General features: G+C 40.2%; 1 protein-coding gene across 12 annotated transcripts in view; it reads left to right on the forward strand.

Annotated features, from left to right (window-relative positions):
• Nucleotides 1-16,040, forward strand: part of SH3BGR (SH3 domain binding glutamate rich protein) — a 53,065-nt gene that overhangs the window by 33,506 nt on the left and 3,519 nt on the right. For all 12 annotated transcript variants that reach the window (XM_081080414.1, XM_081080409.1, XM_081080416.1 and 9 more), the window contains 4 exons: nucleotides 4,099-4,173; nucleotides 4,760-4,852; nucleotides 11,895-11,924; nucleotides 14,739-14,871. In XM_081080414.1, the coding sequence (XP_080936540.1) occupies nucleotides 4,099-4,173; nucleotides 4,760-4,852; nucleotides 11,895-11,924; nucleotides 14,739-14,837 (297 nt within the window). In that variant the 3' untranslated portion in view covers nucleotides 14,838-14,871. The remainder of the gene's footprint in view (nucleotides 1-4,098; nucleotides 4,174-4,759; nucleotides 4,853-11,894; nucleotides 11,925-14,738; nucleotides 14,872-16,040) is intronic.

Consider the following 16,040-nt stretch of genomic DNA (forward strand, 5'->3'; position numbering starts at 1 on the left):
ATTGTAGTATGTATTCTTAATATTTCGTAGTCTGGGTACTTTCTATTATAACACTTTATAATATGTAGAAATGTTGCAATCATATATGTCCATTTACTGTCCCCCATTCTTTATGCTATATATATCACATATATCACACTCATATATATCTTCAACTCAACTATATAATAAAACCTATGGATTTTAAAGAAAGTAGGAGAGAAAATAACCTTTTATATTTACCCGAGACATTTAATTTAAATTTTTTCTTTCAGCACTTTAAATATGTTTTTTTCCTTCTGTCTTCTGATCGCCATAGTTTCTGATGAGACATGAAGATTATTTGAATCCTTGTTTCCTGTATGTAATAGGTCATTTTTCTCTGGCTGCTTTGAAGATTTTCTCTTCAGCTTTGGTTTTCAGCCACTTCATTATGATGTGCCTAGGCATGGTTTTCTTTATATTTATCCTTATTGGGGTTTGTTGAGATGCTGGAATCTATAAATACATGTTTTTCAACAAGTGTAGGAAATTTTCAAATGTCATTTCTGCCATATTTTTTTATCATCTCTGTTTTGGGCCCTCTAATTACATATGTGATAAACCTTTTGGTATTATTCCACATTTCCTGAAGCTTTCTTTAGTTTTTAAAAGTCTTATTTTTCTCTGGTTCTCAAATTAGATAATTAGATAATTAGATGATTGTTTGGATATATCACACTTTGTTTATCCATTCATCCATTGAACAGCCATTGGATTGTTTTTACCTCTAGGCTATTGTGAATAATATGAACATGGTACACTATGAATGTACGTGGGTGTGTGAATCATTCTCAGCTGTTAAGTGTAACTCCCTCTTGAATCTTATTGCTTTGGTTCATTCTCCTTGTTTTTCCTTTTCTTATGTTTTTTTAAAAATTTTTATTTAAAAAAGTTTTATAAAGAATTTATAGTCATTATCTTTTGGAGGGTTGGGTTCAACTGGAGCTATACTGGAATTGGAGTTTTCAGTGAGATTGGGTTTTAACAAGGATTGAGCCATACGTTATTGATAAGAGCACAATAAAACAATCATTTAAAGAGAAATTGAAATAAGTGGATGAAAATATAACAGGCATATGCAAACAAAAAGAGAGCTGGAGTATCAGATACAGAGGAATTCAAGATCAAAAGCATTAACTAGATAAAAGGGGTATTATGTAATAGAAAATGGTATCAGGCACTATTTTAAGCACATACACAAATGTAATCAAGAAACTTAACTTTACATACACACACATACACACACATGCACACACATGAATAAAAATATATTGGATAGATATTAATAGAATATGTTCTTCTCTAATACTTATTAAATGATTTCCAAAGCTATCACATACTTGGTCACAAAGAAGGCCTTCATAAATTTCTAAAGGAATGATTTTACAGACCACATGCTTATCCCATATATAGAATTACAATCTGAAAGGGAACTATCATAAATACTTTAAAAACAAATATATACCATTTCAAATAACTCTATATCCAAGGGAAAATAAAACTGATATTACAAATAATCAAACAATAAAAGATTATTTCATACCCTAACCCCAAATATACAGCTAAATCTCTGTTATACAGAAGAAAATTGCTAACTTTGAATACTCTTATAATTAAAAAAGAAACGCAAAAAGTTAGTAAAATACGTATTTGACTTAAAACATTAGGAAAAGGGAGACAAAATAAAAAAGTAGGTAATTTAAACTAATAAAAGAAAAGCCCAAACGAGTTAAATACAAGAGAGAAAGTGTGTGTCTGTGTGCATGTGTGTGTATACATATATGCGTATATATAATTTATATATAACTTGACTACATATACTTTGAACAGACAAATGAAATAGATTAAACCCTTGATCAGTTGATATATTACTTAGGATACTTTTAGTTATAGCTAGATCAATTTCTGTTATGAATAGAGGGTAAAAGTCCAAATAAAATATTAGCAAATTATGTCCAACAGTGAATTAAAGATAATACACCATAATCAAAGCAGAATTTATTCTATCAACATAATTCATTATCTGAACTTATTAATGGAGAATAACCATATGATAATATCCATAAATATCAAGAAATTTGATACAATTCATTAAACATTCCTAGTTAAAAACAATAAGTTAAAATATAAATAGAAGGAAACTGATTAAATGTGATAAAAACATCAAATGTATGGTGATGGAAGGAGAACTGACTCTGGGTGGTGAACACACAATGGGATTTATAGATAATGTAATACAGAATTGTACACCTGAAATCTATGTAATTTCACTAACAATTGTCACCCCAATAAATTAAAAAAAAATAATGTAATAAAAACAAATGATCAAAAGGCAACTGTAAGCATCATAATGAACCATGAAATATTGAAGCATTTCTATTAAAATTAGATGCAAAATAGGCATGTCTGTCATCACCATATTATTAAACATTGTTTTAGAAGCTCTAGTTATTATAATAATGTAAGGAAATGAAATATGTTTCATATATATATGATATATGTGAAATTTGAAAATTATGTTTATTTGTATGTGATGTAATTTTATGCTAATATGTATATGTATATATATCTTAATAAATGACAAAAACAACAACTTAGTTCGATGGGAAAATGATTTATAAATAGTTCAGACATAATCTGCCATCTATCTGGAAGAAAACAGAGCCCTACTTTATATTACAGGCTAAATTAAATTCCAGATGGATAACAGCTCTAGATGTTAATAAGTAATGAAAAATAATAGCACTACATTTCAGAGAATAGATGTTAGATAAATTTGTGTATATAAAAGGCTAAGAACTAAAAAATATATATATATACAACAAAATTTGTAGACTGGAAAAAAAGTTTGTAACCTGACAAAGGGCTAATATTTCTATTATATAGTGAACCTCTAAAATTGGGAATAAAAGACAAACAACTCAAATAAAAACGGGCAAAACATATGAAGCCAATTATCTGAACAGGAAATATAAGTGGCTAAAACTCACAAAAAACATGACCTTACTTACTACTAATTAGGAAAATGTAAATGAAAACAAAAATGACACTGCATTTTCTCCCCAGTTAGTCGGCAAAGATTAAAAAGAGCAACCCTCTTCACCGGTCATAGATAAAGGAAAAGAGGACATATACATATTACCATGGGAATATAAATTGCTACAAGTGTATTTTTTTTGAAGGAAATTTAATTTAAAAATTCCACCATTTCATTGAGTTTAGTACAGTTTTGTTTGTAGAGGCACAAACATGTAAATGTTCTGAACAGCCATCAATTGGAGAATATTTGAATAAATTATTATATATTTAATATTAAGCAGATGTTAAAAAGAATGAGTTAGAACCATATGAATTAACCTGGACAAGTGTCCATGATATAGGAAGCTAACTAAAAATTAGTTCTGCGTAGTATGTTTCCTTTCTGTTTTAAAAAACACAAAAATACAACAAAAATATTACTAACAATCAACAAGAAAAATAATAGCTTCTATGTATGTATTAGGATAGAGTTAGGTACACATCAAATTGTTAATATTGATTATCATAAGAGGGTGGCACTGGAGGGTGTGTATATGGCTTAATTTGATCCCATGAGCTTGAATTGTCTTTGCAATAATTTTTTTTAAAATTTTCCCCAGTTTTATTGAGATATAATTGACATATAACATATTAAAGGTCTACAACATTACTTGATATACGTATATATTGAAATGATCACCACAGTAAGCTTAGTTAACATCCATCCATTTCCTCACAGAGTTACAAATTATTTTTTCTTATGATAAGAAAAATAATGTAATATTTGAAGACTGAGAACTGCTGGAAAAATCAAAGAGCATAAAGTAGGAGTTGTAGACCTAGCCCTGCCCCTAACTTGTAATGTGACACATTCTGCCTTTATTTTCTTGCCTCTAAGGTGTGAGTGGAAGTCCCTGTCCTATTTACGGAGGTTAGAGTGTTGTTGTGAAGATAAAATGAGCGATGAACACAAACATAATTTGAATAGTTAAACGCTGTTGAAATGCAAGCTACTACCTTCAAGGAAATTCTCAAACATTTTCAATTTGTGTGATGCAGGTGACAAAGCCGCCTGAGGAAGAATCTTCCCTTCCCAATGGCGACGTAATGGGAGAGGCACAGAGCACCACAGAGGTAAGAGTTGCTATCTCAAATCATCTTTCTGCACACCAGTTTCCTCAGAATGTCAACTTGGTACCGATCTCTCTCTAGCTGTGTCTGTATGTCTACCTTATCTATCATCTGTCTATCAATATATCTAGTCATCCATTATCTCTCTATCTATCTCTCTATCTATCTCTCTATCTATCTATCTATCTATCTATCTATCTATCTATCTATCTATCATTTTTTAAATCTCTAAAATTATAAAGCTTCCCTCCACATGAGCAACAGAAAACAAACAATGCCTAAATATTAAATCCTTAGGCTGTCTCTTCATGAGCTTTAAATGAGTGAATTGAAACTCCTCTTTCAGGAGTTTATTACTCCACCATGCACGTGAGTCAGATCTGTTGATTGACACCAAACAGCTCCAGTCAGCAACTTCGAGGGTGGTAATCCTATACGCGAGTAGCTAAGTGACCTAACAAATGGGAGGTCTGTGTTTGCTTTGTTTATATGTTGTCTATCCAAAAAAGGAGACCACAGTATATGTGGCTGGTGTTTCCTGGGAAGCTTATCTCAGGTTAGTGATACTGTGGGTTTCCTTTACGACCAGGGAACAGAGAAGGCTGAAGAAAGTGGAGAAAATGAGACACAAAAAGAGGACAAGGAAGACGCAGGCAACCTCTCCGAATCCCAAGAGAAGAATGTGAGTGCTTTTGTTCACTGTAGTTTCATTGGATTCAGTTCTGTTCACCTAATATTTATGGAGCCAGGAAGACTCCTGGCACGCAGCGTGAGTGCAAAAATAAGGAGCTGAGAGGTTAGACAGGAGGAAGCAGGTAATTTTCATCTAATGTGTCAACTGTTGTGGTCGAGGTGTGTAGAGGAAGGATCCTTAACCAAGGCCTGGAAGGCACAGGCCGGACAAGACTTGAATAATTTGTTGCTGTGTTGCTAGGGTTAGGTTGCATTCATGTTCTTTATAAAACAAGGGAGCTTATTCCTTGGTTATGAGTATTGACTGATTCCCAGCGTACATTTACCACGTGTGTTTGTGAAAAGCCGAAAGGAGGTCGGGAAAGGAAACTGATCAGTTAAAATTTACTCACCTCATCTGAGGCCTGTGATGGAATTCTAAAAGGGGTTCCAATTCAGGAGCCACAGGACAAAGGGTGGGGAGCATGTGAGGAGGGCAAGAAGACTGGTTCTAGAAGCACCACGCTAAGATAATGCGGGACCAGATGGGTCACTTATTCCAGGAATTCTAAGAATGTGGCTGAGAAGCCAGGTAAGCGGGGACACCCAGGAGCAGAGGGAGCCTGATGGGATGGGGTTGCCTGCGTTGGGCTGAGCCTCCCCTGGGGAGAATTGCAGTGGGCTGCATTGGTCTAGTGGCAAAGACTTGACTGAACCCACGCTGACGGTTTGCATTTTTACCTGTGTATTGATTCCAAGAGAAGTGTGGACAGCTTTGAAGATAGTTTGGACCCTTGTTCCCAGCACATGGAATGTGACTAGGAAGGGCACCAAGGCTGACAACCCCGTGTGAGAAATGGGGGTTGGGAGTGGACATCAATTTGTCTTTATCTTAAGGAATTTGAATTTGGGAGGGGCTCGGGCAGTAAATTCCTCATATTTGAAGAATGCTATTTCAAAATGTTCATAATTTAAGACTTTTTAAAGTTTGGTTTTGAAGGAAGATGAAATTTTTTATCTTGACCTAGAAATTAAATGGGGTTTCATGGCAGCCTGTAATAATTCAGAAATAATAAATTTTAAATGAAATACAGTGACAGTTTCATTACCTTGAAATTTAAAAGTCTATGTTTTTACAATTTGAACTTGGCATGAATTGCCTAATGCTCTCATAGTATTATTGATTTATACGTGAAGATTTAGTATGCTTCTTTTAAGACAGCGTGACAAAACATTATACGCCATCCCTTTTTCTCCTGAGACCGAGAGGAAGGTAGCGTTTTTTGTTTATTTGTTTGTTTGTTTTTTGCAATCTGACCCCGCATCCGACAGCCAGGGTGAGGTCTGCTTCAGCCTCTCAGCCACTGGGCCAGGTTAGTTCAATGACATGATAAGCCATGCAGCCTGGGAACTCTCTTTGTGACCTTTTTAAAATTGTGAGTCCTTTCCAAAGTAAATTATATGTGAATTCTGATAGACACTTAAAGAATCATGTTTGTTATTTAGCATGGGCTGTGATGAAAAAAAAGGACAAAGTAACAGGCATTTTTATTTTAGATGAAAATATTACTATTACATTATCACACTGACTTTTCAACTCTTTAACAATGTTTATTCTACGTAAAGACAGATTTCGACTTTTCCTCATTTTATAACTGAGACATGCTCTTTGACTGACGTTAATTCAGTTCAATAAAAACCCCATGGTCTGTCAATCAGCAGCATAAAAATGACATGAAAATATGCTTGGCTTTGGGAAAACATATAGGGAAATTAATTGAAATTTAAAAAGGAGACAAAAACTGTATGATATTTAGAAGTTGCGTTTCGTGTTTAAAGAACCTCCTGGTTCTGGGGTTTGTTCTAGAGGTTAAGCTAGGAAGGCCATCTCGACTGTGTCATCACAGCTCTTCCCCACGCTGCACCGAGGCTCAGCTAGGCTTATGTGTAATGAACAGGCCAATTAGACTTTGCTGTATTTTACCTTTCTAACATTGATTTTCAAGGTACCAGAAACATCCAGCTGGGTTCTTCTCGATATTCCAACCCAGATATATCCAAGTCTTTTAGATAAAAACTCTGACTCTGTTGAAAATCGTTTTGAGGAGATTTCATGGGTTCTTACGTTTTGCTCCTCCTAGCCCATTGTCTTTATACAGCGGTGCTCCCTGGGTTTTCTTCTTTACCCACCACTCCATGAGGGACACAAAGAACGTAGTTTAATGGGCCTGGATTTAGTACCTAAGACTTGTGTGCAAGGAATGTCAGCTTCCTTTATTTGTCCAGACGTCATTCTATCCGCTTCATGCCTACACCTCATGGCTGCTGCGAAATTCAGTCTGGGCTAAATGTTTCAGAGACTCTCCTCCCCAGGGACTTAGGGCCCTTCTGGAGTCTTCATGGGTGTCTGGAAGGGAGAGAGGGCTCTGGTTCTTTGTCCACGGTGGTCACGTTGTGGCGTGTCTTTCCTGCTTCCTGTTGCAGCTGTTGAGCCATGGTCCCTTGGCATGGGTCAGGCCCGCTGTCCTGGCTGGGCTTGGGCATACCTGTCACAGCCACCAGCTCTCTGACCGTAGATGGCTGCTGTCCTGTGCAGAGTGCCCAGGTGCCCCCTGAATGCCCCAGTAATCCCTGGCTCAGCTTCTGTGTGCAGGCAGGACCTGGGTAGCAGCACTCCTGGAAAACCCACTTCCTCTCTTCGCTATGGCTACTTCCATCTCCCGAACTCTAAGCCCTAAGCTCCAAGCCCCTTTTTTCAGGGACCATCTAGCTTCATCACCTCTGTTAGCCCAGGGTTTTGAAAAGCAAGGCCTATAGTTTCTTCTCTAGGGGCAGAGAACCAGAACACAGCTGTGGCTATCTTCTTGGAGTGTGGGAGGGACAGTAAGTCTAATCCCCCCACCCCCAAATTTTGTGTAGTAGGGAGAACAAAACAAGAACTCATAGCCTGATACTCAGCCACACTGACAAGGAATACAGATGTATTTAATCTATTATCCTAAAAGAATTATAGGCTCACCTTGACATAGTACACAGTCCTCTAGGCCCTTTGTCTGGCTTCCCCCGATGGTGACATCATAGATGGCTGCAGTGTAGTATCGAAACCAGGGACATGACATGGGGCATCTCTGGTACGTAGATTACAGACCTGATTCAGTGTTCACCATTCTTTTGAACCTTTTATTTGTGTGTTGAAAACCATTTATATGTTCGAAATCATCCATTTGTGTGTTAAGGACCATTTTCAAGGATGCCGTGGGAACCACTCCCTCAGCTGCTGGCAGTGCTAAGCCAAGCGATAAACCAGCTAAGTGAGGCTTGTTCATCTGGTCTCTGCTGTTGCACACGTTTGCTCAGTACACATTTGTGCAGGGATATTTATTGAAGAATATTATGTTGATTAAAAAAGTCAGAAATGGAGTCAGAGAGCATTATCTCCTCTAATGAGCTGGACCTCCCCTGACCCCCTCCCCAGGCTCCGGGGCTCTTAAAAGCAGGATGCCAGGATGTATACCACCTACTTGCTGACAGGTTTGGGCAGCGCTTGGGCGGCAGGATGGGGAACGCTGAGCAGACCGTTAACTCGGGCCTCAGAAGAGCTAACCCGTAGCTTCGGATTCCTATAGAGAGGACTCCATGGCTCACTCCCTGACCACCCGGGGTGGGTGAAGGGCTACAGAGACCCAGGGGTGCAGGGAGGCTGGCGAAGGGTATCTGAGGAGTAAAGGGTGAAAGCAGAAGGTCCCCTCAGCTTCTGGGCTCACTCTAAGAAGGAACTGTAGTCTGGGGACATCGCGAGAACTTTATGAAACCCTAAAAGTGTTGCCGCTTTTTCGTGTGTGTGTTTGGTTTTCTTTGAAGTAAAATGACTTTTGGTTGTGTTCTCTGCCAACTCATATCCTCTTCAGAATCGTTCACGACATTGGCTTGACCACCGATGTAATAATGGTCTGGCAATCACCCCACTCGGTTTCCTCTGGAACTGGTGTGGAAGGAAGTTGCTTTCTCAAGAGGCAGATGTGGGTTCAGGTCCCCGAGAGGGGCCTGAGCCTAAGGCTGGCCGCGTGGGGGCTGCAGATCAAGGGGACGGCCCTTGCCCCTGCTCTCCAGAGCTCTGAGGCCAGCTGCCTCCCCCCTCCCCCACCAGGTCACTCCTGGCTGGCCCTCGGCTTTCTCCCACTTCAGCCACCTGTCCTAAGCAGCCACGGCCTGACACTCAGCGCAGCCGACACCTGTCCTTACCCCTGGCCATGTGCCACATCAGCAGCCTGCCTCCCTGGCCAGGTTCCCAGCAGAGTAGCTGCTGGTGAGGGCTTTACGACTTTCCAGTTCAAAGGAGTCTCCAGCAAGCTTTCTTAGAAGAACAAGATGAAATAATTTTTTTTTTAAGATAAAATAATTTTAAGCTGTAGCCTTGTCAAGGGAATGGTCGTGCCCTGTCTTAAGATTCTACAAGAGCTTGGCTCAATTGACCATGTGATTATATTTATCTTAAAAAAAAACTTTTTTGTTGATAAAATTATCTGCCAACCATAAAAGTCAATTCAAGCATCGTATGTAGAGAAGGACCTGACAAATTCTGGTATCTTGTAATTCTGTGAGCTGAGGATGGACATTTAAGTTTTTATTTAATTAATGTCTCTCAGCTCCTTCCAAGAGGGATTTGGGGCCGGAATGGCACACATAAATGCATTTATTCAACGTTTTATCGACAGATCGAGTGCTGCCACCTGCCCAGCAGAATCCCAGGGACCGGGGCTGGAGCCCGCGGATGACAGGCCACACGCCACAGAGCTCATGTTTTGGTAGCGCTAGTGATGATAATATCTAAGGCTCTTCGAAGCTTTCTTGACCTTTTGAGGCTAAGTGTCTGTAAATTTTCTGAGCCTTTACTTTCTCTGTTTAACATATCTTTCAAGAAATTAAGGTCAATTTAGATATCGGTAAAGAACTCTAAGACCCCCTGCTGCCCTCCAGGCCAGCTCTAAGGAGAACTCATTTAATTGTATGTATCTTCTTAATTCACCTGTTTCAGCTGAATATAGTTCACACAAATAACCGGATTTAGAAAAATGTAAAACTTACGTAGTTGATAATTCTATGTTACATATTGTGAATTTTAATTTGATCTGATGTGGTTAAGAAGAAAATTGATGTTCTTTGAGTTCTAAAGAGTTAATAACCAATTTTATACATTCATTTACCCAGTCACTTAACATATTTATTGAGCTTGCCTCGTGATACCAGACAGTGGCTGGGTCCCGGAGATCCCCAAATGAATCAGATACAGTCGCGCCCCAAGTACACAGACTAGTCAGGGAGACAGATAAGTAAATGATGACTATGGGAGCAGATATAGGGGCACTGTAAGTCAGGCTTATGGGTCAGGAAAATCTTCTTTGAAAATATTTTAAGCAGTGTCCTGGAAGGTGTGGCCAATGTGAAAAAACTGCATGCAGTCCGTATGGCTGAAATAAAGAGGGGTGAGGGACGGGGCTCGAGGGGCGAGCAGGGGGCTGGGTGGTGAGGACCTTTCAGCCATTCTAAGGATGGACTCATCTGGAGAAGATGGAAGTCTTTCAACACAAGGGCAGCAGGTCACTCTTGTTGTCTTTTGGCACAGTATCTCTGGCTACAATGTGGAGAACAGGGTGGCGATAAGGAAGACTAGAGGTGGCATAACCCTGGGGAGGGAAGATGGCAGGCGTGGCAGAGGAGGGGCAAGGCCTGGGCAGAATTAAGCCACATTAAAGAGGCATAGTCAACACATCACTGAGGAACCAGCAGGAATTTTGCAACAAGTGCAGGATTCTCTTTCCCTGGACGTTATTTTAGCGCTAAAACTTGGTGTGTCGCCCGTGATGTTTGACGTCAGGATTCGTTTGGAGGTTCCCAGTGCTGGGAGAACCTCTTGGGCTGACTCAGCCTTGGCCAGCTGGATTAGGCTTCCATGTTCTGTATTTTCCATGCCAGCTTCAGAAATCTGAGCATATCGTCCTGGAACGGGCCAAGAACATAAGACTGGGCTAGGGAGCATGGCCGTGTGGTGGGGCCTCCGTGACCTGCCTTCCGTTACTGGGCCGTCGCCTACAGCGAGTAGCTTAGGACCAGACGCCTTGAAGTGAGTTCCGACTGTGTTGTTTACTTGCTCTGTAACCTTTGGTCGATTACTTAAATCTGTGGCCTGGTGTCCTCATCTGTCTAAAGAAGGGGTTGGGTGAGAGGATATACATGACTGCAGGATTGCTTTCGTCTCCCCCAGGAGCTCACAGCATGAATCTTAAGGCAGGAGGGATCTGTAGGGATCCCTACACATAGAAGCACACGTGTTCACGCACTTAAAGCAACTGTCGTACTCTGGCCCCAGAGAGGTTTGTCATACGGCCATTTTGGGAAGGGACGGGAAGGTTCTTATTTCCTTGCATTTTTAGTAGATATGTCTTGGTTCTGTTACTTTGACCAGAAGGAAATGGAAATTCCAGTGGGTTGGCAAAGTGGAAACCTTTTTGAGCCTGTGATGGCCTCACCCTGTCTTGCTTCGCAAGTTTCTCTCTTTAGCGAAAAATACTGCATGTTGTCATTTTGTTCTTATGAAGGAACAGTTTTTCATCTACTTTTATTAATTGGTTCAAAGCTGAAGTGAAGGCATACTTACAAGGACATAAAGGCAGAAAGAACATAGTTTTGTTCAAAATTTTTAATTGGTTTCATACTTGTATATGGTCTGAATTTTACTAGACAACGTATACTGGACAAAGGGATAGAATTAAACATGTAATTAAATAAGCAGTATTACTAATTAATATTTTCTCACATATATGAGTGATGGAAAAATGTCTTAATCTTATAATACTCCAGAGGCTTGAAATATGTGTGAAATAAGTAGGTATTGCTCAGTTATCATATCTTTACTATTTATATATTTTATTGATAAATTAATGTATTTCACTTTGATGAACATGTATTTTATTATAGTTTGCTTACAGTTTAGATTCAACTTCAAACTCATGCAAATTTATATTTTTTCTTTAATTTCTGTTTATGGACATAAGGAAGAGGAGGGAGAAAGCACAACGGAAGCGGTAAGTAGCGTACTTAATAGTGTGCCTAATAAAAACATATTTTAGGTGAGAGAATTGCAGCTTTGGCCACGTTCTCCTTGTTCTTCATGATATTAAGAAGCTGATACAACCCACACTCCCAGAAAATCCCCCTTTAACCTGCTGAGAAGGGAAATCAAAGAAGTTGGAGATGAATTTCTGAAAGGCAGGTGGGCAGAGAACCGGGGCTTGGCTCTGGCCCTTTCCCGAGCCTCCTGTGGTGAGGGTGTGTTCCGGCCCATCAGGCCCGGCGGGCCAGGTCGTTGGGCGAGACCTGCTCTCCGTTCTTCCTTTCCACCCGCCGGATGGTGCACAGTTTGTGCAGCTTGCGTGGCGCTCAGTGCTGTCGTTTACATCGCTTCCTCTTCACCTCTTTGGCGAGGGAGGGAGTCCCTTCCTGTGGTTAGGGGAACACCAATACCTCGCACGTGACACTGGCCAGAGGAGGTGGACAGTGGTTTATGAGTCACAGACACTCACAGCCCGGGGGGTGGGAGGTGGGGCTGCACACAGTGAAGGGCCCTATGGGGACAGCACTAGGGAACAGAGTGAATAATCAAGGGTATGGGAGGCAGATTTTGTCGTATGGAGAGAGAGGATCCAGTGTCCCCTGGTTCCCGCAAAGGACGCGATTGGCTGTTTAAATATTTCCGGGGGATAAGCAGGCACCATGCCGGATCCCTTGATAAAGAGGGTTGCTCGGCTCGGAGACCTCTGCAGGAGCACAGAGGGAGGGGAAGCAGTGCGTAGGCCATGCGGGTCTTCCCGATTTTACCACATGTCAAGGTAGACCATAATTCTGAGTCTCAACTTTAGGTCTTGTACCCCAGGTGTGGGTCTCAGACACTGGGAGTTTTAAACTTGCAGCTTGTCATTAAGTGTCATTAGGAAACCACATGGTTCCAGAATTTCTGGTGGGGACTTATCCGGGGAGAGCATTATTGATTTGGGAGGAATTTCTTTCTTTAAATAAGAGTCCAATGATTAGAATTACCTGTTATCTTTCTAACATGAACATACTCATTTGTCCGTCTAGAAATTCCAGTTTTGGTTTCTTGCAAATAGAACAGAAATTTAAAGACACTTGCTAATCAATCTAGCCCAATACATGTCACCAAATCTCTCTGGATTATGAGTCCTCCCTGCTACCCCCCCGTATTTTGACACATCATTTGATAACATGTATTGGGTCTTTCCAAAGCATTCATTAAGTTTACATATGAAACCCATTCTTTATATGTATTTCATGGATTTCTATGATTTTTATTTAAATTATGTAATGACAATAGAATTCTAGCTTACATACCAAGTGTGGGAACAAACATAACCCATCCTGGTAAATGCAGACTTCGGCGGGGGGTTGTAAGTACTCACCACGCTCTGGTTATCAGTGAGCTAACCAGTGATTTAAGAGCCCATAGAGACTGCAGCAGACGTTCTCAAAGTGGGGTTCCAGGAGCAGCGCGGCCTCACTGGGGAAAGCACATTTTCAGGCCTTGCCCCAGCCCCACTGCTTCGAGAACTCCGAGGTGGAGCCCACAGACTGTGTTATAACAAGCCTTTCGATGATTCTGACTCCCCATCTCGTCTGAGAACAATGGGTGTGTCACCAAGTAGAGGTCAAGTCCAAGAACTCCTACTGTTTGCATGCTCACAATAAAAAGTCCATCTAATTCTGAAGATAATAATGTTTATTTTATATTAGGAACTTGTGTTTGGTTAAAAAAACCCAAACGCTTACTTACCTTTTGGTGATTGAAATGAGTAATGGGAAATCAGTTGGGAGAAAGAGAAGGTGTCAAAACTGAGGGAGCTGTTATTGTAAGTTTTCACAAATGAACCCTTTCCTTTTCCATTCTTTTCCTGAGGGAAGACTATATGCTTAAGAGAAATCATGAAACTTATTAGAATTAATGTACAGCTCTGCAGCGCCATTTTAAATTGCAGGGTCTGTGTTTAGAAGGATGATTTCTTTGTGTGTGTGTGTGTGTGTGTGTGTGTGTGTTGCATGTCTGTGGTGTGTATTATGTGTTGTGTGTGTTGTATATGTGGTGTATGTGGTGTGTGTGTTGTGTACGAGGTCAGACAATTAAGTTTGTGAACTCGTTGCAACAATGTTGCCAACCTTTTTTGATATCAGAAGGATTATTCATTATGAATGTGTACCAACTGGAGAAACAGTTAACCAAGTTCACTATTTGGAAGTGCTGAAAAGGCTGCATGAAAAAGTTAGACGACCTGAACTTTTCGCCAACAATTCATGGTTCTTGCATCACGACAATGCAGCAGCTCACACGGCACTGTCTGTGAGGGAGTTTTTAGCTAGTAAACAAGTAACTGTATTGGAACACCCTCCCTACTCACCTGATCTGGACCCCAATGACTTCTTTCTTTACCCAAAGATAAAAGAAATATGGAAAGGAAGACATTTTGATGACATTCAGGACATCAAGGGTAATATGACGACAGCTCTGATGGCCGTTCCAGAAAAAGAGTTCCAAAATTGCTTTGAAGGCAGGACTAGGTGCTGGCGTCAGTGCATAGCTTCCCAAGGGGAGGACTTCAAAGGTGACCGTAGTGATACTCAGCAATGAGGTGTGTAGCACTTTTTCTAGGATGAGTTTGCGAACTTAATTGTCCCACCTCCCGCGTGTATGTGGTATGTGTCGTGTGTATGTGTGTGTTGGGTGGAGAGTGAGGGGGGCCCTCAATTCTAGTCCAAGATGTTACACTCTTTTCTTCACTGTATCTCTTGACTCTGACACCTCTCAATAATTTAATTTTTGTTAAAATCAGACGGAAGACATAACTAAGGAGGCAGCAGAGGGAGAAGCAGAGAAAGAAGAAGTTGAAAAAGGAGAAGAGGAGGCACCAGGAGAAGAAGATGATTCTTAGGCCTTTTCATGCTTTATTTCTTCAACTTTGTCAGGTAGCCACACAGTTCTGGGGTTGAAAACTTGTTTATCACTGTCTGCTCTCAATGCTGCATTTCACTTGGTGCTCAGAGAAGTGGATTCCAGGTCCAGTCTCTCTGTCTCTCTTCCCAAGCCCCGGGGCTGCCCCTTTCAGGAGCCATAAGGCTGGCGAACTCCACTGGACCCATTGCCTAGGCACTAGGGCATGGGAGCCTATGGTTGATAAGAATTCTAGGAAAAGGGTAACTTTGAGGAAGAGTTTGTTTTGTATGTATTTTCTCCTCGTCCTCTTTGTGACTGTTATTTACGTGAAAGCACAGTCAGGGTTCTGTCGTCAGCATTCTATTACATACACTCTTCTGGTGACCAGTAGACTTACGTATTTGTAGGAGAATGACCATTAATGTCCCTAATGATGGCAGCACATTATAACCTTAAAACACCATAAAGCCAGCTGTTGTTCGTGAAAGACAACTATGGCTGCTAGAGATTTAGTGATAAGAACTTGATACTACATTTTCGTTTATTAAATATTAACCAGAACACTCTTGTAGAAACACTGTGGTTATGGTGTTTCACCAAGTGTACTTGCTGCTGTGCAGTTTTAAACATCTATTGATGATGAAAAATAATTATGTTATTCTTAGCAGTTTGGTGAGTGCCACATAAATATATTAATAAGGTCCTGGTAGTAGCTAGTGACAGTGGGTATTGAGGACATGGGGGAAATGCTCAAATGTTGTGGGCCGTGTTGATAAGATGGTATGTGTAAAAACATCTAAAACTCTTTAAGTGCTGCAAAAATATCTGCTTTTACAAGACGTAGCAAAAACCTATGTAAATGTATTATTAATATTATTTGACCTTACAACCAAATTTGAGACAGCAGTTTATTCTCTAGGGCAGTGAGGCTTATAGCTTGCTCTGGTGCTATAAGGGTTATTTTTTAAAATTTTAAATTAAAATTAAGAAAAATTTTTTAGTCTCCTTGCTGTCCTCCACTGATACATGTAAGACAGATTTTGGGGCTGTTGATATCAGGGGTGCTGGGGAAGGAGGAGAGAATGAGGGAGTAAGTACTCAGACACACAGTAGGTCTTCAGTAAGGCTTTATGTTAAAGCTCAGAGTCTGTCTAGTGAAAGGTGGATATGGTTCAGTTGGAGAAGGAAAAAGAAATCTCCA

The sequence above is a fragment of the Rhinolophus hipposideros genome (genome assembly GCF_964194185.1).
Source record: "Rhinolophus hipposideros genome assembly, chromosome: 2".
NCBI lineage: Eukaryota > Metazoa > Chordata > Mammalia > Chiroptera > Rhinolophidae > Rhinolophus > Rhinolophus hipposideros.